This window comes from Rhinolophus sinicus, chromosome 2, assembly GCF_057876585.1.
Source record: "Rhinolophus sinicus isolate RSI-liver-muscle chromosome 2, RSI-T2T, whole genome shotgun sequence".
Classification (NCBI taxonomy): domain Eukaryota; kingdom Metazoa; phylum Chordata; class Mammalia; order Chiroptera; family Rhinolophidae; genus Rhinolophus; species Rhinolophus sinicus.
Genome location: NC_142502.1, coordinates 113,981,976 through 114,009,049, shown reverse-complemented (window position 1 = coordinate 114,009,049; position 27,074 = coordinate 113,981,976). Strand labels below are relative to the sequence as shown.

The 27,074-nt window shown below is 52.9% G+C and overlaps 2 protein-coding genes across 9 annotated transcripts in view; both read left to right on the top strand.

The window, feature by feature from the left end:
* The window catches only part of CNNM4 (cyclin and CBS domain divalent metal cation transport mediator 4), a 34,329-nt gene extending 28,630 nt beyond the window's left edge, over positions 1-5,699 (top strand). For 2 of the 4 annotated variants that reach the window (XM_074332553.2, XM_019716513.3), the window contains 2 exons: positions 2,734-2,915; positions 3,160-5,699. In XM_074332553.2, the coding sequence (XP_074188654.1) occupies positions 2,734-2,915; positions 3,160-3,357 (380 nt within the window). In that variant the 3' untranslated portion in view covers positions 3,358-5,699. Of the gene's footprint in view, positions 1-237; positions 2,916-3,159 lie in introns of those variants that run through there. The other 2 variants (XM_074332555.2, XM_074332554.2) reach the window with 2 other exon arrangements.
* Positions 5,700-7,669: 1,970 nt separating this feature from the next.
* On the top strand, positions 7,670-26,735 carry CNNM3 (cyclin and CBS domain divalent metal cation transport mediator 3). 5 transcript variants are annotated; one of them, XR_012496479.2, is made up of 9 exons: positions 7,673-9,336; positions 14,828-14,971; positions 15,779-15,928; positions 16,285-16,454; positions 16,564-16,660; positions 16,983-17,107; positions 17,470-17,608; positions 19,701-19,800; positions 20,201-22,478. XR_012496479.2 is itself a non-coding variant. In XM_074332556.2 (8 exons), exons 1-8 carry the CDS (start codon positions 8,013-8,015, stop codon positions 26,529-26,531), a joined length of 2,274 nt encoding a protein of 757 aa, XP_074188657.1. In that variant the 5' UTR covers positions 7,672-8,012; the 3' UTR covers positions 26,532-26,735. The 5 variants fall into 5 exon arrangements, 4 of the variants coding, with proteins under 4 accessions (XP_074188659.1, XP_074188657.1, XP_074188658.1 ...); XM_074332556.2 differs by lacking the exons at positions 19,701-19,800; positions 20,201-22,478 and adding an exon at positions 26,407-26,735 and having other exon boundaries at positions 7,672-9,336; XM_074332557.2 differs by lacking the exons at positions 19,701-19,800; positions 20,201-22,478 and adding an exon at positions 26,215-26,735 and having other exon boundaries at positions 7,672-9,336.
* Positions 26,736-27,074: the final 339 nt, after the last annotated feature.

Sequence of the window (27,074 nt, the reverse complement as noted above, 5' to 3'; positions counted from 1 at the left end):
CACAACACACAATAACACAACACACATACAATACACAACACACAGAAACACACACACACACACACACACACACACACACACACACACACACACAGATGACAGGTTGTGGCGGAGGGTTGCTCCCAGCCAGGCTGAGCTATTCAGCCCCCGAATCAAGGTCGCTCCCAGACCTCAGCAGGATGGCTTACTTGTCAGCTCACCAGCTTTCTCTAAAAAGCTTCCCACCTTTCTTCACAGGCTTTGCTGTTCATTCTGTGGCTGCTGGTATGAGATGGGGTCCAGGAAGCAAAGGGGTACAGCGGCTGGGCAGTTACTGCCTGTGTGAATGCCGTCTCCGCAGTTCCGAGCTCGGTGATTCCGGGGGCTGACTTACCCTCCCTAAGTCTTGGTTTCTTCATGTGAAATGGGAACAATACATGTGCCCACTAAGAATTGCAGGGAACAGTGAGGGAACTGATATAAAATGTTTAGTTGGAGCTCAATTATTATTTGTTTTTTCTCTATTGCAACTAAAATGTGACATTTCAGTCAAAATATTTAGGAAAAGGCCAAACACTATATTCTGGTTCTGGCCTTTGATATGTCATACTCCTGAGCCCTGTCCTAGGACTGGTGGGAACTGTGCTGGCCAGACCATTCAGTTTGAGGGATGCCCATCCGTGTTCTGATGCAGCAGAAGGTGGTGGCAAGTGCTGCCCTTGTCACCAGTGTCCTAGCCTGGCCTGGTGAGCCCGGAGGAGGTTAAGACCATGACGGTGTTTTGGAGCTCCAGGCTCAGTGCGTGACTTAGAGACGTACCTGAGCCCCCACAGCCCTGAAAACCTAACACCTCCGTCAATTGTTTCCCATTTTCTATTCCTGCAGCTGGGTTTTTTCCTTCGTAACCACTAAAGCACACTATCCTATTGATCCTTTTCTAAAAAAAAAATGGTAAAAGGTGGATTGGAAGTCACTGGTCCCTTTCAAACATAACCAACTTTTAGTTGGAATGGGAAGCTGGTAATGGCCTTCGAGCAGGGCTGTCTGATGAACACAGATGGGCCATCTGGCGCTCATGGCCACCACCCCAGCCTCCCTCTTCCTCTGTGCACTTGCTCTGCTGTCATGTATGGCCTGGAGTTGGCGCGGACAGATGTGAATCCTGATGTTTTTATCTAATGTGGGACCAGAGATGCTTTTCCATAAGCTTTCTAGTTAGAGTTCCACCAAGTAGACGTGCCTTCATTTGTTGCTGCCCCCTTACATGTGACATAAACCTCTTTACGAAAAACATTTGTTGTGTTTAAGATTATGTCCTTAGACTATTCTTTCAGAAATGGAATTACCAAGTCAAAACCCCCTATTTTTTGTTACATATATTGTTTTGTTATAATCATAAAAGTACCAGAACTTATTTGGAAAACTGGGAAAATAGAAAAAAGTCTAAGAATATTAAGAAGCATCATAATTTCATTATTCAGAAACAACACTTCATATTTTGGTGTATACCTTTTTAGGGCCTCTATTTTTAATAGGCCATGTCACTAATTGGTGTTGGTTTTAAATTCAGTTCCTGTTACTGGTGTGTTAAGCATTAATTTACAACATTCCAACATCCAAATAATTAGTATGAAATATTAAGTGACCCCCTAGTATTTGTTTTTTCCTAGAACTTATTCAGAAGTAGATTAAGTTCTAGAACCAGAACTTCCTTCAGGTACAATAAGTGACATGTGCACTTGACATTCTCAGTGGATACTACCCGGTCGTGGAATATCCAGAGTATTATCTTCCGAGTTTTCTGAATGACACTCAAAGGTGGCATGTCCCTGATTCAGGGTTACTTGGTTACAGCTCTGTTGGTCATTCAGTCACCTGGATGTTTGTTAGAAAGGCCAACTTAGTAGTTAGTAACTTAGCAGTTAACTCAGCAGATGAGCTTAGTCCACTTCCTGTTTGAACAAGCCAGCCTGCCTTCACGATTAACGTCTTTGTGGATTTCGTTGTTTTCTAAGTGTTCTCAAGAACAAGAGCTCATGATGCACATTAACGTGTGTGTGGTTCCCTTTTCAAACTAAGGAGCATGTTCCTTCCTCATTTGAAGTTGAGTCACCCCCCTTTCCTGGTGACAGTCAATGGAATGGAGGCCTGCGCTGCCCCTGGTGGCAGGGAAGGGCACTGGGACCAGCCCCAGTGGTGGGGTTAGGGGGCAGCCTGTAGCTGTGGGGCCCCCCGGTTCCTGGGAGAGGAACCTGCTACCCCAGGTGCCCCGGCCAGGCTGGGTAGGACTGTCCACACAGAACAGGTCATGTGCAGAAGACATGTTTGACCTCCTACGAGCATTTTCAGATGTGAGCAGGTGTCATATTGGGTGTGTGTGAGTGCAAACTGTGTACTCTTCCTTTTAATATAATTTAAACTTCTGCGGCTTATATCCACTGACATAAGCTGTTACTGAGATGAGGGGAGCAGCTGCCTTGACCCATCAGTTGTTGAGGAAATGAGGGGTTTGTAGCCATAAACTTCCTGCATCTTTGGTTTTTGTTTTCTGTTCTGTTTGTTTTGGTGGATGTTTTGATACTTATTGCACAACCCTGCTAAACAAATAAGTCGTTTGCTTTGATGATGTCGGTGAGAGCCTGTGCTTGGCCTTAGGAACCGTTCCTGTTCCCGCTGAGCGTCTGGGACGAGGTGGACAAGAGGCTGTGAGGGCACCAGGGTGCCTTGGGGCCTGACAGCCTGTCTCTCCCATAGACCGCTCCCCGTCCCACCCCAGCCCCCTGAGCCGCTCGGCCTCCCTCAGCTACCCGGACCGCGTGGACCTCCCGAGTGCAGCGCCCTTGGCGGGCAGCAGCAACCAGCTGGGCAGCTCTGTCCTGGGCCAGTACGTGTCTGACTTCAGTGTCCGGGCGCTCACGGACCTGCAGTACATTAAGGTGAGCTTGACCCGTGCCGCCTTCAGCCTCGGCTCTGCCGCAGGAACCAGCGGCTCACCCCTTCCCCCAGCACACCCCACACATGCTGCCCTCTACCCTGCTCCTCACCCTCCCACAGGCTCCTGGAGACACCGGCTGCTCATAGCTGTCCTCTGGACTCACAGCCTCCTACCTGCTGGCCTCGAGCAGGCTGTCCCCCTGCCCCCCACCTGCTTTCTGTGACCCTCGGCCATCCCTCTTGCAGATCACCAGGCAGCAGTACCAGAATGGGCTGCTGGCCTCGCGGATGGACAACTGCCCTCAGTTTCCCCTGGATGGGTGCACCATCTGCACGGAGAACCTGGCCGAGAAGCCGGAGCTGCCCATGGTGGATGAGACGACGACTCTACTGAACGAACGCAACGCCTCTCTGCGCAGAGCTTCCCCTGAGAGCGCCATCTGACAGGAGGGCCCGGGGCCCCCCGCCAGCTCCGCGGGGGCCGCCCCAGTGGGCCCACCTGAGGACAGGGAGCCTGTCAGGCCAGATGGGGTGCAGATGGCCCATCTAACCGAGCAGCCAGGTGGCCCCCAGCCCACGGGGGAGCTGGCGTCTGCCAAGGACCTGTGAGCAGCTCGGAGCAGCGGCTGCCCTGCCCTGGACCATGGGTGCTGGGCGGCCACCATGAGCGAGGTGTTTTTTACTGGAGACTTTCTAAACTAGGCTTATTGCTCCTCCTTTTAAATATCATTTGGGGAAGGGAAGACAGGGTTAAGGAACTTTAAGAAATTGTTTTTTTCCACAAAATCTTTAAAAGGGGTGGGGTTTCTCACCCCAGGAAGCAATAGCCATAATCTGCTCCCAGCCACGACCTTTCGGCTATGTCCCCAACTCAGGGAGCCCACTCGTCCTCCCTCATCCTCCAGAGACGGGGTCCCAGAGGCCCGCTGGAGGAAGGCTTTCTCTTGGGAGGACAGTTCTTTCCAGGAAGCAAAGAACCAACTAGTACTGAGAACAACTGGGACACGTGCATGGAGGCTGGTCTTGATGTCACTGAGGCCGAGGGGTCTGGGCAGCTGTGACCAGGGACAGATGCTCCCAGCGGCAGAAGAGCGTGCCTACTCCTGTCACTCGCTAGATCAAGGAATTTCTAAGAACTGCTGATGGGCCCTCCTGGTGAGTTGGGGCCAGTGAGACTCTCACCCCTGTCCCCATTGGTTCGCCTCATATCTGCCCCTTTGGACAAGTCTCCCCTTGTAATGGGGCTGACCCAAAGTGATAGGCAGGGTCTCCCACCTTTCAGATTGCTCGCCCCTGCTCCCTGCTGCTCTCACTTCTACCAAAGGTTTTCCCCTGGGTGGGGACAGCATCTACATTTGAGGTGACTTGGCTGTGATACTCCTTTCAGTTCTAGGAGGGAATCTGGTCGTGCATTGCCAGCAAGTGATACCATCCCTTCCCCAGCCCACAACCAAAGTCCAGTCTCAGACAGTGACCCAGGAACCCTGCTTTCCAGACTCCCTACTTCTAATCCCAAACCCCAAGGCTTCTTGGGGGCTGAGGACTGAGGACATGTGGGAAGCCAGCGTCAGCAGGTTCTGCATGGCCTGTCCCCTGGTCACATGGGGGACCTGCCTGTTCACACACGTCCAGGACCCAGGAAAGATTCCCACCTCAAAGGCACACTACTGGCAGCCCTGGATCCCCCATGTCGTAACCCTACAGTGAGGCCTCATCCTGGCCTGTGCTGAAGCTGGTGGTACTGGACCCCCAGAGCTCCACGCCCACAGGAACTCTGGCCCCAGCGCCTTTCCCTGGGGCCGAGTCAGGCCCTGCCGCACAGCTCTAGGCTCCCCATTCCTGGGAGGCTGTGGGACCAAGGACCGTGTTGGCCCTTCTGTTTGGTGGCACAGTTGCTGGGGCCCAAGATCAGGTGGGGGGGGGGGGCTCTGCAGGCCTTGGGCCTGAGTATTGTTTGTTCACTCCTTCCTCAGCCAAGTGCTCTGCGCTTCAGGTGCCTGGAGAACCCTAAGTCTTGGGACCAGGAAATGTCTTTCACCAAGTATGCCTGCCCCTGGCCAGTCACAGAATTTATTCCTAAAGGTCTGGAGAGAAGGTGATGACACCCATGGGTTCTCAGACACCAGACCTGTTTCCTGTTGGGGGGACCCCTTAGTTTTCTACAGGAACAGCTTGCTTCCTGAGTGTACACAGGAGCTTGCAAAGCGGTGTTCCTGAGACCCGGGTGCCAGGCGGGGCCAAGTGCATTGCCCTGAACCGAGTGAGTGTATGAAGTACAAGGAGTGGGCACACACACTTCCACAGCTACCTCTCTGCACACACAATTCCTATCAACAGCGCACCCTCCGCCCTTGCCCTGCCCTTCCCTTCCCCATTTATAATCTCTTCTTGCAGAGGGTTGTAATGACTTCCAGATATTATTGGTCCATGACTTCTTCCTCCCAGTGCAATTTTTCACTTCCTATTCCAACCTCTGGTTCCTGGGCTGAGCCCTACCTTGGAACGGGCCCGTCCCTGCGCATCTGCCTGTGTGAGGGAGAACCGTGCAGATGGCCTCCTAAGGGGTAGGCAAGTCACAGCCACCGTAGCAAATGACTCTTATTTATTTTGCGTAAGATTTTAATTTGTATATTTTTGTGATTTATTTTGGCATTGTTATGAGTTTGACTCTCGGGGAGTTTTGTTGTTACGACTCTTGTGTCTTTTGTCACAAAATGATAATATTTGCTAAACAATATATGGAATTTATTTTTTGATTGGTAATAAAAAATGAAACATGAAATCTTGGTGAGTCTACGGTTTACCTATTTGAGTTCCGTCAATATTCGGTACCTCTCATAGAGCTAGAAGTGTCTGTCACCTTTGTCAGGGCAAGTGGCAAGCATTCTATAGGAGCTGTTTAGCAGTAAACAAAGAGACAGAAATGTAATTTACAGCACATATATAACCATGGCTGTTGTCACAGGAGCTGCTGGACATGCGTGATAAAGGTGCTCAGCGGCCACAATTGGGAATCCCGTCGTGAGAGGGACACCTCGGGGTCTCCTGCCTGTGGGTCCTGGATGGGCAGTTGGAATGAGCAAATCGGCCCTCCGCTCTCCCCTGGGGGCTGAAGGAGAAAGGAGCCTGATCCAAAAAACAGGATCACATTGTTTTTTAACATGCAGTTGCCTTTTCGTCTACCCATGGGCTGGTCGTGGTCTTGAAGTGGGAGAGCTCATCCCGGAAGAGCCTGCCCAAGACTGAGTGACCTCACTGCGTCCACTCCTGCGGTGCTCATAGGTACCTCAGCTGGGGCGTGTGACAGTGTGTTAAGGACTCAGTGACTCAAGCCAGCTGTCTTCACAGCAGACAAATCGGGAAGAATGTTTAAAGAAAGAAAGGCACTTGGGTCGGCAGAAAGGACATTCCAGATAAAAGGAATTACATGCAGAAACTTGTGTATAGGTGGGAAGAGTAAATTTCATCCATCCGGTTGTTCCACACCAGGTTCCACACTCCTCAGTCTAATGAGGCAGACCTCCTAGGAAGACAGTCACACAGGGACCCCTGGATTTGCTGTTACCTCTACCGGGAACACACTTTCCCCAGGTCTGTGAGGCTCACCTCCTGCTCCATCTAGGCCTCTATGCAAATGTAACCTCCTTAGAGAAGCCTTCTGTCACCCTCCATAAAACAGCTCGGCCCCAATCCTAACTGCTAGATATTAAAACACGATTTGTACATTTCCTGTTGTCCCCATGCTGGACATGCTCTAGAGGTACTAGAACCTAAGCTCTAGGAGGGCAGGGACTTTCTTATTTCCACATAAATCCCAGCACTAGAACAGGACCTGGTACACTGCAGGCACTCAATGCAGGAAATACCTGTTGAATGAATGAGTGAATGAATGAATGGGTCTATAAGATAAGCACTAGATGCTACTAGGTGAGAGCACACAGCTCCCACAAACTTGACCCATCTAGTAAAAATGGTCGAGGAAGACCAGCTCCAGGAAGTGACGTTTGCAGACTTGAGAGAGAAGCAGGAATCAGCCAATGAAGCCACAATAGCTATGGATTTAAAACTCAAATATTTAGATAAAACATGGAAATATCTTGAACCAAATAACCAGTAAGGCAAATGGCCTAGGGAGAGTCAACGAGGGACTTGAAGATCAAGTGGCAAGTCTGCTGACGCTGTGACTAACCAGGGGGTGGGCAAGCATGGCACAGGTGGGAGGAAGCAGTTGGAGCAGCACTGTGAGGCCTCTCACTGTTAGCGGGAGGGCACTCCTGAGCAGCTGCCCTGCGCTGGATTCTTTAGGCCTTCGGGGATTGATGGTTTTATGAGTGTGATCCAACTGCTGCAAGTGTCCGTACAAAGGTTTTCCCAACAAAATGAGTTATAGGTCATTTCCCCAGGGAGCCTGGGACCAAGGAAGAAGTAGAACGGCAGTGACAGATGCAGGCATTCCTGACAAGAGTGGCTGGGATGGGACTGGGGTGTTAGGTCGCGTTGGACCTCAACATCCTTGTCGAGTCACACGCTTCGTTTTTCTCCTGGAAAATAACAACATGAAGTAGAGGCGAGGGTCCAAGGTTTCCTTATTTTCGCCCCAGGGCTGCGTCTCCGTCCCTGGACCCACAGCAGGGTCGGGCTCCATCAACATGCATCTTACGGAAGTTTAGCTTCCCGGGGCCCAGTCCCGGTTTTCCCTTCGGCCTTCCCCGCCTCCAGGTCGGTGGTTCCGGGGCCTTACCTCAGAAAGCCGCACGTCTCCCTCACCGAGACCTCCGCCTACCGCTGCCCGCCCCGCGTTCCAGCCAGCGATCTCCCAGAGCTGGAGCCGGCCAGTGCAGTGGGTGGCCACACCCCACCCGGAGCCCCCAGTCCACCCCGTGGGCTGTCAGCCCCGCCCCCGGCCGGCCCCGACCCGCGCCGTTTGTTTACGCCCAGGCGCAGCCTAGCCCGCCCCCTGGGCCCGCCCCCACGCGCCGCCCATTGGCAAACGGGGCACGAGGCCAGCGCTGATTAGTCGAAGGAGGCGCGAGTCTGGCGCCGATTGGCCGGAGGAGGCGGAGGTAGGCTGCGCAGAGGCTGAGAGGGGGCAGCGGGCGATGGCGGCGGCGGCGGGGCGGCTGGGCTGGCTGCTGGCTGCGCTCTGCCTGGGCCACGCCGCCGGGGAGGCGGCGCCGGGCCCGCGAGTGCTGGGCGTTTGCCTGGAGCAGGCCGGGGCCGCGGGCGCGGCGTGGGCGCGCGGAGCGGAGGTGCCGGCCGCGCAGGAGGCCACCTTCCGCCTGCGCCTCTTCGGTTCGGGCTTCGCCAACAGCTCCTGGTCCTGGGCGGCCCCCGAGGGGGCGGGTTGCCCCGAGGGCGGGCCGGCTGTGGTGCCTGGTGAGGCTACGGCCCCGACAGGCGAGTGGCGCGCGCTGTTGCGCCTGCGCGCCGAGGCTGAGCGCCCACAGTCGGCGCTGCTGGCGGTGCGCGGGGAGCCTGGCGGCACGGCTACCGGGGAGGCGGCGGCCCCCGCAGGCGAATGGCGCGCGCTGCTGCGCCTGCGCGCCGAGGCCGTGCGCGCGGAGCTGAGCGGTGAGACGGCCGAGGAGGCGGTGCCGCCCTGGGTGCTGGGCCTGGGGGCGGCGGGGCTGCTGGCGCTGGCGGCGCTGGCACGGGGCCTGCAGCTGAGCGCGCTGGCGCTGGCGCCGGCAGAGGTACAGGTGCTGCGCGAAAGCGGCTCGGAGGCGGAGCGCGCGGCGGCTCGGCGCCTGGAGCCGGCGCGGCGCTGGGCGAGCTGCGCCCTGGGCGCGCTGCTGCTGTTGGCCAGCCTGGCTCAGGCGGCGCTGGCGGTGCTGCTCTACCGCGCGGCCGGCCAGCGCGCCGTGCCCGCGGTGCTGGGCAGCGCGGGGCTCGCGTTCCTGGTGGCCGAGGTGCTGCCGGCCGCCGTAAGCGGGCGCTGGACGCTGGCTCTGGCTCCGCGCGCGCTGGCGCTCAGCCGCCTGGCAGTGCTGCTCACCCTGCCGGTGGCCTTGCCGGTCGGGCAGCTGCTGGAACTGGCGGCGCGGCCCGGGCGGCTGCGCGAGCGCGTGCTGGAGCTGGCGCGAGGTGGTGGCGACCCCTACAGCGACCTCAGCAAGGGCGTGCTACGGTGCCGGACGGTGGAAGACGTGCTCACGCCGCTTGAGGACTGCTTCATGCTGGACGCCCGCGCCGTGCTGGACTTCGGCGTCCTGGCCAGCATCATGCAGAGCGGCCACACGCGCATACCCGTTTACGAAGAGGAGCGCTCCAACATCGTGGACATGCTCTACCTGAAGGACTTGGCCTTTGTGGACCCCGAGGACTGCACCCCGCTCAGCACCATCACCCGCTTCTACAACCACCCGCTGCATTTCGTCTTCAACGACACCAAGCTGGACGCCGTCCTGGAGGAGTTCAAGCGAGGTAACGGCTGGGAACCGCGGGGGGCTCGAAAGCCTGTGCCCCGCACCCCTATAAAAGGGGTGGGAGGTTATGGAAGCCTCTGGAGAGCAATGAGACCTGTAAGTCCCCTTTTAAAGACGATGACGGCCTTACAGCTCTGAATGACCTTTTGAAATATTTAAAAGTTGTCCTTCAGAGAGTGACACAGTGCTAAAGACAGCAAAACCCCCCTTTTCCTGGTAGGCCCCAATTTGGGGAGGTATGTCCACTAGGCTCCAACCCCCAGGTCTTTCCCTCTTAGGGTCATTTTTGTGGGTTTTTGTAGCAGGTCTAAACTCTTGGATAGAAACTAAAAGAACGTAGAAAAGAGTGTAGTCCCCAGGTCCCTGGAAACTTACGTGCCCACACGTACAAGTGCACCTCACAAGTAGTGAGGGTTGGGAGTCCCAATCTGTTTGCTGGTGGAGGGTCTTGCCTTTCATTTCTAGAAAACGCAACAGCTGTGAAGCACAGTGAAATGAGGGTGCCTGTGGCGTTTTCAGGTCGTTATTGTTAAGGTTGCTGATGGGCTGCTGCTTCCTGAGTGCAGGAAAGAGTGATTCAAAAATACCTTGCTGCAGGTGTGGAGCAAACTGCCACTTGGATTTGGATTTAACCAAAAGCAACTTCATGGGTGCTAATTCAGTCTTCCCTTCAGCTGTCTTTTTTTTTTTTTTTTTAAACTTCCCCCTTTTCTAACCCTGAGTAAGGTCTCTCAAACGTTCTCTCTTAACTCCACATTTGCATCCTCACCTTTGACCTTGGTTTATCCGAGCAACTTTAAGGTTGCACTCTCCAAATGTGAAGGTGTGGTTTCCTGTGCAGTCTTCTCATGGCCAGGTGTGGGTGTGCTCCCAGAGCTCCTTGACTGCCAGCCATCTGTGCTTCTCAAATCCGAAGTCCTGCAGGGTGAGCACAGGGGACACCCCAGGATTCTGGGTGGCCTTGAGGCTGGAGGTTGCATAATGTGAGACCAGGAAGCAAGCAAAGCCCTTGAGCTTCCTAGCACCTATGAGGTGTCCTGGCTCCAGCCCCCCCCCCCCCCCCCAGGTGTTCTGTGAGTCCCTGACAGTTGGGGAGTCTGGGCCTTGTGACCATGTAAGTCCTTCATTAGCGCTGTGTATACCAGACACTAGTGGGCACTCACGTGCATCATTTCATTTCTCCTAGTGGCTTGCCTAAGGAAGATTGTCACCTGGCTACAGTACTTGAACTCCTGTGCCTCCGATTACCTGGGAGGCTGCTTAGGGGGCAGCTCTGAGCGCTCTGCTAGAGAATCTTTTGGGTGCGCCCCACTGTCTCCCTAGAAAGTGGCCATACAGCCCCTCTTTGGGGCGGGGAGTACTGGGTGGGGGCCTGACAGAGCCTCTTAGTGGTAAATACTCCCTGTGGGCCACTGTAGTGTTCTAGGCAGTGGCGTCCAGGGTGCTGGGCCTTCGAGTCAGCGAGGAAGGGTTCGTTCATCCCGCCGCCTCCCCGCTGGAGACCCTGGGAAGGTAGGACTTGACATCAGGATGACACCTGTGAGCAGAGCACAGTGGCGCCTAAGGGTGTTTCACGATCACTGACTGGTGTGGAGACCAGTGATTCAGGGGTGCAGAGGAGAGAGGCTGGCAGGGTGCACATGGGCCTGGAGAGGAGACCCAAGAGGGCGTTTGGAGGGGCGTGGGGAGGATTTTGTGGGTGGCCAAGGGGCTTGGGAGGAGCTGCGGATGAGGCAGAGCACACGCACGGAAGCGGGGGTGGTCCTGGATGGTGGAGTCTGCTCAGTGGCCCGAGGCAGAGTCCTAGCGGGCAGCTGATGGGAAATGTAAGTGAAGGACCCCAGTGGAGGTAGAAATGGCCCCTCAGCCACAGGAGGAGTGGGAAACCTGAGAGGCGCAGGTATGTCCAGGGGAGGGCGGCAGAGGAGAGCCAGTGGCTCGGAATGTCCTGGAATTGGGAAGAGATCTGTTTATCAGGAGAGGAGCCAGCCTCCTGTCGTCTGGATCCAGCGAGAAGGTATCTGTGTCCTTTGCAAGAGCAGATTGGGTGCCATGGCGTGGAGTGTTGGAGTAGGCGACCCATGAGAGGTGTGCCAGCTCACGGACGGGCCTCCTGTGGACTGTGGCTGCAGAGCACAAGCCAGAGGGTGGCTGGGATGGGAGGCCGGGTTTACGTAGGTTTGGCAGGGAAGGAGAGGCCAAGAAAGACGGCCTGAGGGATTGCCATGGTCTGAGCCACGCCTGTGCTAGGTGACACTCTTGGAACTCTGGAAAGCCAAGCAGGTTTCGTGTGGCCTCATGCCAACCCATAGCTGCCTTACTAACAACTACTGCTAATGGTCGCTACTGCTTCTACTAATTACTGCTGTTAACAGCTACCACTGACAGTAACTACTGCTAACAACTACTAACAACTGGAAGCTGCTGGGGTGACTTGCAACCTGCAGGTTGAGGGGTGCGCCTCTGAGCCCTTGCCTCGTCTCCTGTGGTGAGTGAGGGCCACTCTTGGGGCAGGATGGCCGCCTCTTCCCTGTGACACCTGGAGCTGTCTCTGCTGCTCATGCAGTGTGGTCCTTTGGCAGGTGTCACGTGTCCGAGTCCGAGTCCTTCTTAGCCTAATGCCCTTCTTCATTCTGCTTATGAACAAAGGGCTGATTGCAGCCTTCGTGGCCCCGAGGTTTTAGGACTTGGTTCCCGACCTACCTGCCCAGCGTGTGAGGAGTGGTGCCTCTCAGTTCCTGCAGCTGGAGTCCCTGGATGGATGGCGGTGGGATGAGCCATTTGCCCCATCCTGTGCTTCTGGAGAGCTTGCCCAGGGAGAGCCCGCAGGCCCGGGCTGGGGCCAGTGTCTGTGTCCGGTCAGCCAGCCAGGGGCCCCCATGCTTTCAGAGCATTTAACCTTATCAGATGAGAGATGAACGTAATTCCTGCCGCTGCCGTTTCTCACTGTTGCCTTCTGGATCCCTCAGACACTTCTGTCTTGAGATGAAATCACATGGCCACTATTTTAGGGGCAGGTCACTGAGAAACTTCTGCCTGTTTCATAAAGGTTTGAAGGCAAGAGAGAAGTGAGTGTTCCGCAGGTAACCCCTGCCAGAGTAACTAGCTTCCTGGAGGGAGGGAGCTGAAATGGGTCATCTGTGCTCGTAGATGGCCAGCGAGCGCCTGGGAGCCTGGGCTTTCATTCCACAATCTGAGAAGACTGCTGGCCAGAATTGTGTGTCATGCCTTGGCCTTCTTGACATTTGTTTCTTGGCAGGGCCGCCGTGGCCCTTGTAGAAACGGAGTCACTCCCAGCACAAATATGAAGGGGTGGAAAGCGACTAGGAGTGCTGCGTTCCCCATTCAGTGCCCGGCTCAGCCGCAGTGGGCAGCTCCTTCTCCAGGGAACCTGGCCTTTTCCTTCAGAAAGGGGGACACAGTGTAATGTGGTCATTTTACTTTTCATTTCTGTCTGAGGATATCAGAGCATCCTCTAGAAGAAAAAGAAGGGTGCTTTCTTTCCTTTAGAAGGGCGCTGAGGAGAGAGTCCCCATCAGACCCGGTCTGTTTTCTCTAGTGAAAGCCAGTGGGGTGTGGCGTTTAGAATGGACTCAGGAGCCAGCTGCCTGGGTTCGAATCTGGGTTTGTACTTCGGTGGGTTACTGACCCTCCTCCCATGGCTGCATTTTGTCTTCACGCTGTAAAATGGGAATAATCATAATAATGTATGCCTTGGAGAGTTGTCAGAGGGCTCAGCGCACTACTGAGTGAGTGCAGCCCTCGGGGGTCCACACACCATAAGCACTATATACGTGTTACGGCTGCACACAGGCGGCGCCTCACAACCGATGGCATCTCAGATGTGATGGCGTGCAGTGAGTGTGCCTGCATATTCCTTACAGCCTCATCCTTTCTTGGCATCTGGTTAGTAGTCTAACAATAATCATACAGTAATACCTTTGAGTCTGGACATTTGCATTCCACCCACCCAAGTATACCCAGTCTACTTGGTACAGGGGGAGGGATTGGCACGGATGCTGAAGGAATGGGTGTAGCGTGCCAATTAAAGTTTGAAGAGTGTTTATAAACTCAGTGCCTTGCGATTACGTACAGGGTGACTCAAACAAAGACGGGAACTCGACTCTTCTTTACCAAGGTTCTGGAAGCATGGACCTTACCCTCTTTCGCAGTCTGTTCTCACTGGGAACCATTGTGTGGTTGGCATGTGTCCTCGGGTCTGGCTCCGTGGCTCTGCATGGCCCAGTGGTCACCGTCACACAAAAAGGTCACCATTCCGATCTGAGATGTGCTTTAGGTGGAAACACCAGACTTCAAAGACTTGGTACAAAAAAGTAAAACATCTATTATTAATATTTTTTTATTGATTGCATGTTGTGGTATTTTGGCTATATTGAGTTAATTACAATATATTATCAGTTTCACCTGGGCTTTTTTTTTTCTTCCGCCTGGCACCCCCCTCCCCCCGCCTTCAGTTCAAGCCGTTGTTTCTCAGTCTAGTTGTGTAGGACACAGCTCCCTGGCCCATGCTGTATTCAGTCTTGCCCTCCCCCCGCCCCCCCCCCGGCTGAGGAAGTCGGTCGCTCATGCTGGCTGCCGGCCACTCATGCTGGCCACCAGCTGCTCTTGGCAGCACACAGTGGTCCACGCCAACCTCTGGCTGCTCACGGCAGCCCAGCTCCAGGGAGAGCCGTTGTTCACAATCTTAGCTGTGGAAGGCGCTGCTCACTGGCCCATGTGGGAATCGAACCGGCGACCTCGGTGTTAGGAGCTCAGAGCTACAACCACCTGAGCCATTGGGCTCGTACTCCCTTTTTTTTTTTTCCTAATGTAGCTACTCAAAAAATTTAAATTATGTGTGTGGCTTGCATTGTGTTTCTTTTGGACAGTGTAAAGTTCTACAGATGAAGAGCAGTCACCTGAAGCAGAGTAAATGCCTGAAGTTCCCCGGCATTGTGCTTTTTGTTTTCAAGCTTATGTTTAAACAGACAGGAAGCCAACTGTGAGGGACAGGAGGGGGACGCTCGCACAGCTGCTCTTCCTCCCACATGGCTAGGGCTCTGACTGGTTAGTTACCATTTGTTTGCATCCCCTGGATGACCTCACAGACCTTGGCTTCCGGAAGAAAAGGGCAGCTTTCAGAATTGGGAAAACTGCCCTACGAGTCAGACTGGGGTGCCCCTCTCGGCTCCCCCACTTAGACGGTCCCGGGAAGCCTGTGCCCTGCGTCTGCAGTCTGTCTGATGCACCCTTGTCTGAGCCAGGTTCACAGCTTGAAGCCATGCAGGCCCAGGCCTCCCTGCAGCTCTGCTGCCTGCTGGTGGCCGTGTGAGGTGATCGCAGTGTCAGGGGTTTAGCTTCCTCGCCTTGGAGGGAGGCCAGTGCCTGGCACCTCGTAGGAGCACAGTGTCCGTGTCTGTCGGTGGCCTTGCACCAGGTGGGACCAAGAAACATGGGTCCTGCTGTAGCAGGTGCGTTTCCTCCCCCAGGGAAGTCCCACCTGGCCATCGTGCAGAAGGTGAACAACGAGGGTGAAGGTGACCCCTTCTACGAGGTCCTGGGCCTGGTCACCCTGGAGGACGTCATTGAGGAGATCATCAAGTCCGAGATCCTGGACGAGTCTGAGCACTACCGTAAGTCTTGCCTCCCATTAGTTTTCTGGCCAGAGATGTGCTTTCGGGGCAGTGGGTCTCAGGTTGGCGCTGTTGCCCCCTGCGGGAGGGCCCACTCCGGTGCCTGCTACGGAGCTGTGGTGGCCCGTCCAGCGGCGGCCTTGCCGTTCCAGTGCCTGCATGGGGCTCTGCCCTGAACGGCCTTTCCCAGTCTCTCCTCACTCCTTTTACTTCTCAGGTGCGTTTGTGCATTACTGAAGTGTTCCCTCAAAGAACCTGCTCTTCACCACTGACAGGGTCTTCCCAGGACATGGTCCTGGCCCGTGGGTGTGTCTTAGAAGTGTCTGTCTCTTAAGGTGGTGGCAGGGTGGACGCAGATCCCATGCTTGAAGGCTGGGGCGTCACGTGGCACGTAGGACATTGGGCTGCACCCCTGTGTGCTGTCAGGTGAACTGCTTTGCCCACTCGTGTGTCCCACAGTGCGGCAGCTTTAGTTTTCGCTGCTGCCGTGTGGCGTCAACGGCCCCCAGTGTGCGTGCTTCCCAGTGAGTGGTCTCCTAGTGACCAAGGGTGCCTGTCACTTCGCTGCAGCTCCCATGTCATGTTAGCATTACCTTCTCCCAGCTCCAAGGAGAGGCCTGTACTCCTCGGGGTGTAGCTAGAATGTGGGCCACTGCCCGGCCTGGGCTCCAGCGTTACTGTGTGAGCAGTGCCACGGGTGTGGTCTCCAGGGCTGTGGAGGGGGTGCAGGCAACGTGCTCCTGGTTCGGTCGTGTTGCCGGGAGGGCTGCAGGTGCCTGAGCTGGCCTCTGCTCGCCCACGGCCCAGGAGACAGCGCGGCAAGGAGGCGGCCCACGGGTCTGAGCGCCCCCGTCAGGCGGAAGGAGGACTTCTCCTTGTTCAAGGTGTCCGACGAGGAGGAGAAAGTGAAGATCTCGCCCCAGCTGCTCTTGGCCACCCAGCGCTTCCTTTCTCGAGGTGAGGGTGGAGATGGGCCGTGGCTCTGCTCCCTTTGCTCCCCGTGCATGGGTCAGAGTGCGCAGGGCAGACACCGACAGCTCCCGTTCCCAGTGGGCAGGGGTGTCAGGAGACCCCATGCTTCTCCCTGCAGCCCTGCAGCAGTGACACTCAGGGCCCTGAGGGGGCCAGGCTGGTGTCACCTGTGTGCGCCTCGGCCGGTGGTGCATGGGGCTGCATCCAAGTGGTTCGTGTTGGGGCGGGGCCTCGGCTCCCAGGCCCACTGGCAGCACTAGTTGGATGGACAGCGGGCGTCGGGAGGTGACACAGGTCACCTGGGCCTGGCGGACACCATCCCTTTTGTCCGCCGTGGGCAGAGGTGGACGTGTTCAGCCCCCTGCGAGTGTCGGAGAAGGTCCTGCTGCACCTGCTAAGGCACCCCAGTGTCAACCAGGAGGTGAGGTTCGATGAGAGCGACCGCCTGGCAGCACACCATTACCTGTACCAGCGCAGCCGGCCGGCGGACTACTTCACCCTCATCCTGCAGGTAAGCGGCAGCCTGGCAGGGACAGCCCCGCAGTGTGGGGGCGCCGCTCTGTGTGCCCCCAGCAGCCAGGTAATCCACGTGTCTCGGTCTCCCTCCCTTTACTTCCCAGGGCAGGGTTGAGGTGGAGATTGGGAAGGAGGGCCTCAGGTTCGAGAACGGGGCCTTCACCTATTATGGCGTGTCTGCCCTGACACTGCCGTCCTCAGGTAAGCGGCAGCCCCTCCTGGGCCCAGGGTCCTGGCGTCCCTTCCTCCAGTGCCATGCGTCCTACGGGGTGGGCGGCTCGGGCCTGCTTGCTTTTCCCTCTCTGGGCTGTGCAGGGGGCCCGGGCAGCAGCCTCTCAGGGCTCGTCTTTGCTGCTCACCCCCAGCCCTGTAGAACCTGTCCCCGGAGGAAGTGTGTCTGCCAGCTCTCCAAAGTTCCTGGCCACTGGCCCTTTCCAGGGTGGTTTGTGGGATGCGTCTCAGAGGCCGTGCGTTGGCCCCGCTCCCAGTACGGCCTCCCCATCACTGGGTGTCCTTTCGCTAGTTCACCAGTCCCCAGTGTCCTCGCTGCAGTCCCTCCTGCAGCCGGAACCAGCCGACAGCACCCGCTCGTCCGCGTATTGTCCCGACTACACTGTGAGGGCCCTTTCCGACCTGCAGTTCATCAAGGTAAGGTGATTGTTGGGTCCCCCAGGGGCTGGATCCCCTGGGCGCAGTTTGTGTGGATCGAGAGTAGAGTCCGCTGGAGTCTGAGACTTCCGTCAGTGCAAACCGTGAACTCGCTCTGCAGAAATATGGCCTTGGCTCCCCAGAGGCCCCTCTGACGCCGTGGTCTGGTCCCGTCTCAGGGTCTAGGCACCCGGCTTATTTCTGAGATCCTAGAAACACTTTGCTTGGTCCTCGTCACTGTCCTCAGCCAGCTTGCGGTTGTCACTTTCTGCTCATCCTGCCGAGTGTGACATCCCCCCCTGGTTCAGGTGCTCATGGCAGGAGGGGTGCTGTGACCTTGTGCCTCACCATCTGTCCTCCAGGTCACACGGCTGCAATACCTCAACGCACTCCTGGCCACACGGGCCCAGAACCTGCCACCGTCCCCTGAGAACTCGGACCTCCAGGTCATCCCAGGGAGCCAGACCAGGCTCCTCGGTGACAGGATGGCCGCGGCAGCAGGTGAGCGCCATGTGGCCATATCCCGCTGTGTCGATCCAGAGGTCACTTGCCCTTCGCGGTCCCTGCCACTGGCATCACAGACGTGTCTGTCTGCCTCACGTTCTATCCTCCCCATCCTGCCACTCTTCTTTATGCTGGTTTTAATAGCTCGGATGGTACTGAGCTATAAACCAGCGGGCACTTGAGTTCCTGAAGCTCTGCGTTTCCTCTCCAGGGCTGTTAGGGAGGGTGGCTCAATTAGAGAGCAGGTGCCAAATGGGAATAAGTTCAAACATTCTATTGGCCATTTAGGATGGGGTCAGATCCCCTGGAAAGTGAAGGTTTGGGGTCACCAGTGGACCTGGCTCAGAAGGCGGGTGGCCATGGACACATCCCAGCTAGAAAGGACACATGCGGAGGCGTGTGATCAGGTCACGTGTGTATTGAAAGCGTGTTCCTCACTCAGGGTCCCACTGTATGCAGGAACAGCACATGGGAAGACAGACTCTGTGATGCGGGGTGGCAAACTCCCCGCTCGCAGGGCAAGGGGGGGATCAGAGGACTGAAGACTGGGCTTCGGGGAGCAGTGGTCAGCGTCTCAGAGCTTGCTTGTCCTTGTGATTCAAGGAAGTTCTTCTCTGTGGTGGAGCTCCTGGGGGGGCTCGGGGATACCCCAGGGCTTGGCAGTCCCACAGGGCCTGGCTCACCCCCTGCAGCGGGGACACCGAGCTCCTAGTGACGCTTCCTCTGCCCGGCCCTGTGCTGCCGCGTTCCTTGTCCTGACTCTTAAGGACCCTTCCCTGAGGTTGGAGAGGGGGTAGTCACGCCGTTTTCCATGGGAGGGATCGGAGGCAGACGGGCTCGGCACCCTCGCCCGGGGCCTGTGCATGCCCTTGGCCGTTGGCTGTGGGGACTCACGGGGACAGCTCTGCTGGCTCAGACCCACGCTGTAGGAGACAGGTACTTTGTGAGAGGTGACACAGAGAACCCCCCGCAGGGCCACACTGGTGGATCAGCCCCATTACCCCTTCTCTGGGTGTTGGGAAAGGGCGTCCCGGGTGGGGTGCACTGCGTCAGTGCCTGCCACCCCTTCTGAGTGAACGAACATCCACGCCACTTTCCAGGCCGGTTGCACTCCTGTGTCCCACTGTGGTGGGCTTTGATTCTGCGACGTGCCTCTGACACAGAGGTTCACCTCCACACTAGACTTTATTTTTATGGGAGCCTTTTGTTTTGTTTTCTTCCATGGGAGTCTTTCCTGGCTCCGTCAGCTACCCAGACGGCACGTGTCATGCTCAAGAGACAGGATTAAATCTGAGAACAATGGTGTTCTCTTCGTTTCTTCTCGGACCACATCCTGGTTCTTAAAACTCCTCTTTTGGCTTCAGCTGCTCGCTGGACAGTCAGTTCTCTAAGGAGAAATTCATGGTGGCTCTGTGAGCCACTCCCCTTTGTAACGATTCTGTCGCCATAATGTGGGTGATTTTCCCCTAAACACAACCTGATGTTTGCCCCCGTGAGACTCTCCTGCTGTCTTTTGACTCCTGCCTCTGTTTGCTGCAGTTTCTCTGTGGGTCTTAGTGGGCACACATGTGGAGTGTCACTGGGGGGCACTGCTTCACTAGTGCAGGTCACAGCCACTCCTGGCGGCCTGGGCGCCGGAATGGCGCAGGAGGCACGATGGTTTTTAACTGCCTACAGCAGGGTCAGCCAAGTGGACAGAGGGTTCTTGTAAATAAAGTTTTACTGGGACCCGCCCGTTTGTTGATGGATTATACGTGGCTGCCTTTCAGCGCCAACAGTGGAGTTGAGGCATTGTCACAGCCTGCAAAACCAAAACATACAGGCTCTTTACACAAACGGTTTCTGACCCCTGGCTGCCATTTCAGACTTGCAGCAACTGCTCCGCGTCATGTTCCCGGGCTGGGTTTCTGAGGGAAGCCCACTGGCGGCTCCATGCTCTCTGTCCCTCCTGTTCCGAGCAGCAGGTGTCCGTGTGCCACTGTCCTGGCTCCCTGCCCAGCAAGCGTCTGGCGGGCGGAGGCACTGCCAGTTCAGCTCAACACCCTGTCTCCCCCATCTGTCTGTCTCTGTCTCTCTCTGCTCTCTCCAGCCTTCCCAGTAGACCTTTCCCTCTTTGGCACATTTGGAAACTACAGTTGATAATTGACTGTGGACTAGTGAGCGTTTTTTGTTTTAAGAAAACACCCAAGGTAAATATTTTCTCTTTCGCCTTGCTTTCCTTTCCCGGCCCTTTAGAACTGCTCCCCTAGCCTGGGAGGCGTTTCTCCATGGGGTGTGTGGGCCCTTCCTGTCTCTTTTTGCTACTTTTCATTTCATTTTTCTGGAAGACAGGAGGATTCATGAAATACCTGCCCAGCCTTGGACGCTAAAGCTCCCTTCCAGGGCAGGTGCCCCTAGCCCAGTGCAGTGGCTTCGGCCTCCTGGGAGCAGAATCCTCGCCTCCTATGAAGGCGTTGTCAGGCTGACCATCTTCCTGCAGGCACTCCCGGCTCTGCCTCCACACCTCCTGGGGCTCCTCTGCCTGCCCTGCCCCTGCCTGTCCTAAAGAGGCAGCTCTGATATTAATTCTCCTTCCCCTCCCTCCTCTAGGGTCCAACCACAGCAGACCTGGCCTCCCAGCGGAGGAGAGCCCTGGGCGAAACCCAGGAGTTTAACTGCTTGCCAGGCAGCCCCGGGTCTGGGGACTAGACCAGCTCGTGGGGAACGGAGAGAGCCCAGTCGAGGAGTAGCTTCCTGCCAGCCTGTCCTGTTCCCTCCAGGCCATGTTTTAGATGGCCCTTTGAGTCGTGGGGCCTGGGCTGTCCTCGGAACCAGACGTCAGTGCCAGAAGCCTTCAGCAGGTCCTGCCTCTAGGATATGGGGGTCAGCCGTGCACTGGCCTGCTTCTGAAGAGTGAAGGGACCATGGCCATGTCCAGTCCCCAGGTCCAGGCTTTTCCTTGGGACAGTGCAGTGTCTGTATCTCCTCGGGCCCAGCTGCGATGTGAGTGCACGATGACTGCCTGTGTGTGGCCGTGACCTGTACTCTCTGTGTCTAATCTGCCAGCCTGCTGCTGCGGCAGCACTTCTGAGCAAACCGAGAGCACACCCATGGCCTTGGCCACAGTGAACCTTGTGGCGTCCCTGACAATGGCCTGTTTCCTGTTTCTAAGCACGCCGCAGCCTGTCCCATGTGCCAAACCTGGAAGCACGACACCCCCAAGTCTGTGCCACTAGTCCTGCTCCCTCCTGTGGAGGCGGCTTTTCTGACTTCTCCCAGAACTCTAAGCGAGCCGGCTGGCTCCCTGGGGACTAGGAGGTCCCTTCCTATTGCGCCTCTACCGGCCCTGCTTAGTTGTCACTTTGTGTTTTAACGAGGTCATGTGTGGGATGAAGGGCTCTTTCTGCTGCACCTAAACCTTTGTCGTTGGATCCCAGGGAGATCTATGTCACACCTTCTCCTGTGCCTCCATGACATGCACGGAGAGCATGAGGGAGGGAAGGGCTGTAAGGACCAGGTGGATCACCATCACCTTTCTTTAAAAAACATGACATCAGAGTTTTTCTTTCTCTGAAACATTTTAAGCTCTGCCTTTTTCCTGTCCCTCACTCGGGGGTTTAGAGAAGTGAGAACAAGAAAGAATTCTTTTTCTTCTGGTTTACCTCTAATTACTCTCCACTATTCAGCTGTATAGAAGCTGGGGCCTCACAGGGACCTGGGATCTTAGGTTAGATACAGAAGGAGGATTTCTGGAACCTTCCTCAAAGGAATCTGGGTCCTTATGTGTGACCAGCAGGAATGCAGGCCAAACAACAGTGGCCTGCTCGCTGAGTTCTCAAGGGGTTCTCTCCAAGAGCAAAATCCTAGGTGGGACACAGACAGATCTGCGAATGACGTCATTTTGTTACGATGTTGGGGAGCTGCGGGTGGAACTTGACTCTGTCACATCAGTCACATGTGGTAACATTGGTTCCGTTATACATCATTTTGCTTAAAGTCGCAGGACCTGTTGATGCTAAGTGAGGACTGACTACTAGAGAGTCATCTCCAGAGCAGTGGTTCTTCACCTTGGCTGCACAGAGACTCACCTGGCAAATGAAACATACCAGGCCCACCCCGGGGAGGGGCTAATCAGTCAGTCTGAGCATCAGGATTTCTGTTTTTGAAGTAATTTTAGATTCACAGAGAGTTCCAGCTTCCCCTGAAGTTAACATCTTACATCACCTTGGTGCCTTTGTCAAAACTAAAAGGTTAAAATTGGTATGAAACTGAACTCAATTATACTTCGTTTGGCTTTTACCAGTTTTTCCAATGTCCTTTTTCAGTTGCAGGATCCAGTACAGGAGACCAAGTTGCATTTTGAGCTATTCCTTTTTTCGTAACTTTTTATTTTGAAATACAGATTCATAGGAAGTTGCAAAGTTAGAGGTACCCGTCACCCTCTTTTCCTCAATGGTTACGTCTTACATAGTCCTAATATCGTATCAGCCAGGAGTCGGATGGGGGCACTGCGGATGTAGTTCTGTATCATCTCGCTTTGGGTGACCACCACCATAGTTGCAACACAGGACTGTCCCACCCCACCAGGATCTCCCTCCCAACCACCCCTCCGGCTGCCATCCTGAACCACTAATCTATCTAGTCGTCATCTCTATGATTTTGTCATTTCGAGAACATTGTATAAATGGGATCATACAGTGTGTACCCACTTGGAATTGGCTCTTCTCAGCGTAACGCTCTGGAGATGCATCCAGATCGTTGCATGTGTTGACCATCATCCCTTTTTGATGGCTACGTGATACCTATGGTGTGCTCATTGTCCCGGTTAACGATATCTGGATGGTTTCCAGTTTTTGGCTATCCCAAATAAAGCTGCTATGAACACTCATTATAGGTTTTTGTGTAAACATTGATTTTCTTTTCTCTGAGGTAAATGTCCAGTAGTGCAGTTGCTAGGTCATATGGTCATTGCATGTTTAGTTTTTTTAAAGAAACTGCCAAGCTTCTTCATAGTGGCTGCACCATTTTACATTCCCACCAGCAACGTACGAATGATCCAGCTTCTCCGAATCCGGGCCAGCTTTTGGTATTGTTACTGTTTTTTATTTCAGCCATTCTGGTAGGTGCTGAGACATCTCCTCATGATTTTCATTTGTGTTAGCATAATGGCTAATGCTTGTATTTTTATGTACTTATTTTACTTCGTGAAATATCCATGTTTTTTGCCAATTTTCTGATTGTTTGTTTTTTTTTTACTGTTGAGTTTTGAAAGTTACATATTTTAAATACTAGTCCTCTGTCAGGTTTTCGGTTTATATTTTCTCCCAGTCTAGCTTTTTTTTTTTCATCCTCTTACCAGGATATTTTACAGAACAAAAATTTTTAATTTTGATAAAGTCCAGTTTACTTATTTCTTTTATGGATTGTGCTTTTGGTGTCATGTCTAAGAATTCTTTACCTAGTGTTAGATCCCAAAGATTTTTTTGTAAAATTTTTATAGTTGTATGTTTTATATTTAATTCTGTGATCCATTTTGAGTTCATTTTTGTATAAGGTGTGACACTTAGGCCAAGGTTAAGGTTAAAATTTACATCTTAACTATATACGAATGAGGTTGTCTTTTTATATGTTGGTGGGCAATTCATGTTTTCTCTTCTGGGAAATGCCTGTTCATGTCTTTTGTCATTTTTTTCCATTGAGTTTATCTTTTTCTTATTTATCCATAAAAGTTCATTATATATCCTGGATTCTAATCATTTGTAGGATAAATGTGTTGCAGAAAGTTCTCTGTTGTGTAGCTTATCATTCTCCATATTGTGTCTTTTGATAGTCACTCTAAATTTTTCTGCAGTCAGACTTACCAAATAATTTATGGTTTTTTGTGTCTTAGTGAATTTTCTATCCTATGGTCATAAAATAGTCCCCTACATTATCTATCTGCACGCGTATTGAAGTACACCGGGAACTGATGTGTGCACTACTCCATCCCCTTTATTTCTCCCCAGATGGATAAGCAAGTGTCTGAGCAGCACATCTTTCCCCACTGTTCTGCGGTGTCCTCTCATAAAGCAAATGTTCACACACGTGTATTGATTGTGCAACTTGATTTGTTTATTGTTTCTAATAGTCTTTTGGTGGAGTCTTGAGGCCTTTTGCATACATGCTATCATATCTGCAAGTAGTGACAGTTTTACTACTTCATTCCCAATGTGGATGCCTTTGCTCTCTCTTGCCTGATCTGGCCAGGATTCCCAGGACTGTGTTGAATAGGAGTGGGGAACACCTTTGTTTTGTTCCTGATCTTAGGGGAAAAGCTTTCAGTTTTTATTGAGTATGATGTTAGCTAAGGGTTTGTCAAAAGTGGCCTTTATCATGTTGAGGTAGTTTTCCTTCTACACCCGTTTTATTGTTTAATCATAAATGGGTGGTATCTTGTCAAGTGCTTTTTCTGCATCTATTGAGATGATCATAATATTTTTATCCTTTATTTTCATACGGTGTATCACATTGATTACCATGTTGAAACATCCTTCCATCCCTGGAATAAACCCCTTGATGATGATGTATTCTTTTTAATGTATTATTTGATTTTTTAGTATTTTCAGAGTTTTTGCGTCTATGTTCATGAGAGATATTGACCTGTAATTTTCTTTTTTTTGTATTGTTCTCACCTGGTTTTGGTATCAGGGTAACATTGCCTTGTAAAATGAGTTAGGAAGTATTCCTCCAAGTTTTTTGAAGACTTTGAGGAGTGGTAGTAAATCTTTTCAACATTTTTGGTAATGTGGGTTTTGTGGTGGTAAACTCCCTCAGCTTCTGTATGTCTGAAAAAGCCTTTATTTTTCCTTCATATCTAAAGGATAGCTTTGCTGGATGTATTCTTGGCTGCTGGTTTCTCTCAATATTTTAAATATTCATTCCGCTCTCTCCTGGCTTGTAAGGTTTCTGCTGAAAAATCCAATAATCTAATGGGATTTCCTTTGTAGGTTACAGCCTTTTCGCCCCCTGGCTCCCTTTAGAATTGTCATTAACTTTTGACAGTTTTAATATACTGTGTCTTGGAGAAGGTCTCTTTGCACTGAGATTATCAGGTGTTCTGTTAGTTTCTTGAATTTGAGGGGCCAGTTCTTTCCATAGGTTTGGGAAATTCTTGTTACTTGAATAGGCTCTGTTCCCTTCTCCCCTCTCTTCTGTCTTCTGGTATACCTGTTAATATCATGCTTGTTGCTCTTTCTAACGGAGTCAGATAGTTCTCGTAGAATTTTTTCATTTTTTTAAACTTTGAGTTCTCTCCCCACCAGAGTCATTCCTAGATTTCTATCTTTGAGCTCTCTAGGTCTCTCTTCCAACTTGTCTGCTGTTTTCCATGCTCTCTAATTAATTCTTCATCTCATTTATTGAGTTCTTCAGATTCAGAATTTAGTTGCTTTTTTATAGTTTGTCTCTTTTGTGAGGTACTTTCATTTGTTGATTTTATTCCTGAGCTTGTTGAACTGCCTTTTTGAGTTTTATCTCACTGAGTTTTTTCATAACCACAATCTTGATTTCTCTGTCATTTACATCAGTCTTTGAGTTTGGTTTCTGGTCTTTTCCTTTTTTTCTCTGAGCTACTTTGTTATCTTGGTTATTCATGGTGCTTGATGGATTGTTTCTCTGACTGGGCATTTGAGGTAGTAAACTTTTTTAGGCACTGTTTGGTTCTTAACAATTGACCAGGTTGATTAAGTCTTTTATTTTCCAGCAGATGGTGCTATAATGCAAGTTTTTGTTTTACCTGCTCTACTGCTGCCTCTGGGATCTGTGTTGGCTTTGGTCAGGGAAAATGCCCCTTATTCCCCAAGGAGGTTAGCATCCCATGCCAGGCTCACCTCAGTGTCGGGGTTCCATCCTGTGGGAGATGGCAGGTGACGGGGCTCCAGAACTGTGAGTTCCCAACACTGTCTCCTTGTAACCAGAAGCTGTTAGCCATGCTGTGCTATCCCAGATGTCTCTGCTGGGTTCCACCGTGATGGGTGGGCAGGGGGATGAGTTCTCAAGTCTGCAGCTTTGCCTTCTTGCTGACAGTGGTGGCCGCTAGTCTGTTGCTGCATACCACTGTATCACATCACAGCCTGGTTTGCCCACAGTTGGAACCTACTCCTCAGGAATGTTGCTTCTGCCCATCCACCCTCTGGGCTGCTGTGTGAGGGGTGCAGCATGACTCCTTCCCCACTACCGTATCAGCTGGGGCTGCAGCAGGCAAAGGGAAGCAGCTGTGCCTTCTCATCAGTAATGGTGGCCAGGCGTCTGGCTGCCACACCTCTGCCACCTCTCCACCCGTCACCAGGTGTAGCTGCAATAGGCCCTGGCCCCTCTGGGCCTCTGTGGGTGGGATGCACCCCGACTCCTTCCCTGGTGTCACACCAACCTGTGTGCCCCCCCACCCCGTCTCCGTCCTTCTCCTGTCCTGCCTACCCCGCTCGCACTGACCCGCCCACCTTTACATGTCTCAATGCACAGATCTCAGATGTGTTTGTTGAGCAGGGAATCCTGTTTGAATTAGTTGTCCAACTTGTAACTTCAAGGGGAGAAACCAAGGACTGTCCTTGTTCCGCAATGATGCTGACATCGCTCCTTTTTTTCAGCCTACAGATGTCCAGTTGCTCCAGCACCATTTGTCTTTCCTCCATTGACTTAACTTTTGAACCCGTAAAAAATCAGTTGCACATATTTGTATGTATTTCCAGGTTGTACTGTCCCATTGATCCATGTCCCTCCATCGATGCCACTGTCATACTACTGCATACAGGCACTCCTCGTTTTATTGTGCTTCACAGGGGTTGCATGGCTTACAGATGGAAGGCAAAACCCTCCACCAGCAAAAAGATTACAGCTTGCTTTATCACCATGGTCTGGAACCAAAACCACAACGTCTCTGAGGTCTGCTTGTAATAAGGTTTGAAATCAGGCAGACTCATTCCTCCATTTATCCTTTTTCAAAATTGTCTTAGCTATAAATTTAAAACTACTATTTTATCTACATCCTCAAAAAATCTTGCTGGGATTTTAGCAAGCACTGCATTAAACTTGTATATCCATTCGGGAAGAACTGACATGTTGACTATGTTGTATCTTCTAATCCATGAACACAGTAAGTCTTGCTTGATCTCATTCTTGTTTGATTTCATTCATCAGCATTTTGTAGTTTTCGGCATACGAGTCCTTACATACTTTGTTAGATTTACATCTAAGTATTTCATTTTTTGAAGCAATTCTAAATGGTCCTGCTTTTAATTTTGTTTATATGGTCACTGCTAATATGTAGGTCTTTATCTTATATCCTGAGATCTTACTGAACTCCTTTATTCTAGATTCCTTAGGATATCCTACATAGACGAGTGTGGCGTCCACATGGTAATGTTGATACCCGTGTCCCACCCCAGGGATTCTGATTTAATTGTCTGGATATCAGTACTTTTAAAACTTTTCCTCATGGTTCTAATAA

Coding starts and splice junctions, on each gene's coding strand:
- CNNM3 (XM_074332556.2), top strand. CDS start 8,013: ATGGCGGCGGCGGCGGGGCGGCTGGGCTGGCTGCTGGCTGCGCTCTGC. Junction 14,972..15,778: donor GGACGAGTCTGAGCACTACC/GTAAGTCTTGCC, acceptor CCCACGGCCCAG/GAGACAGCGCGGCAAGGAGG. Junction 15,929..16,284: donor CCAGCGCTTCCTTTCTCGAG/GTGAGGGTGGAG, acceptor CGCCGTGGGCAG/AGGTGGACGTGTTCAGCCCC.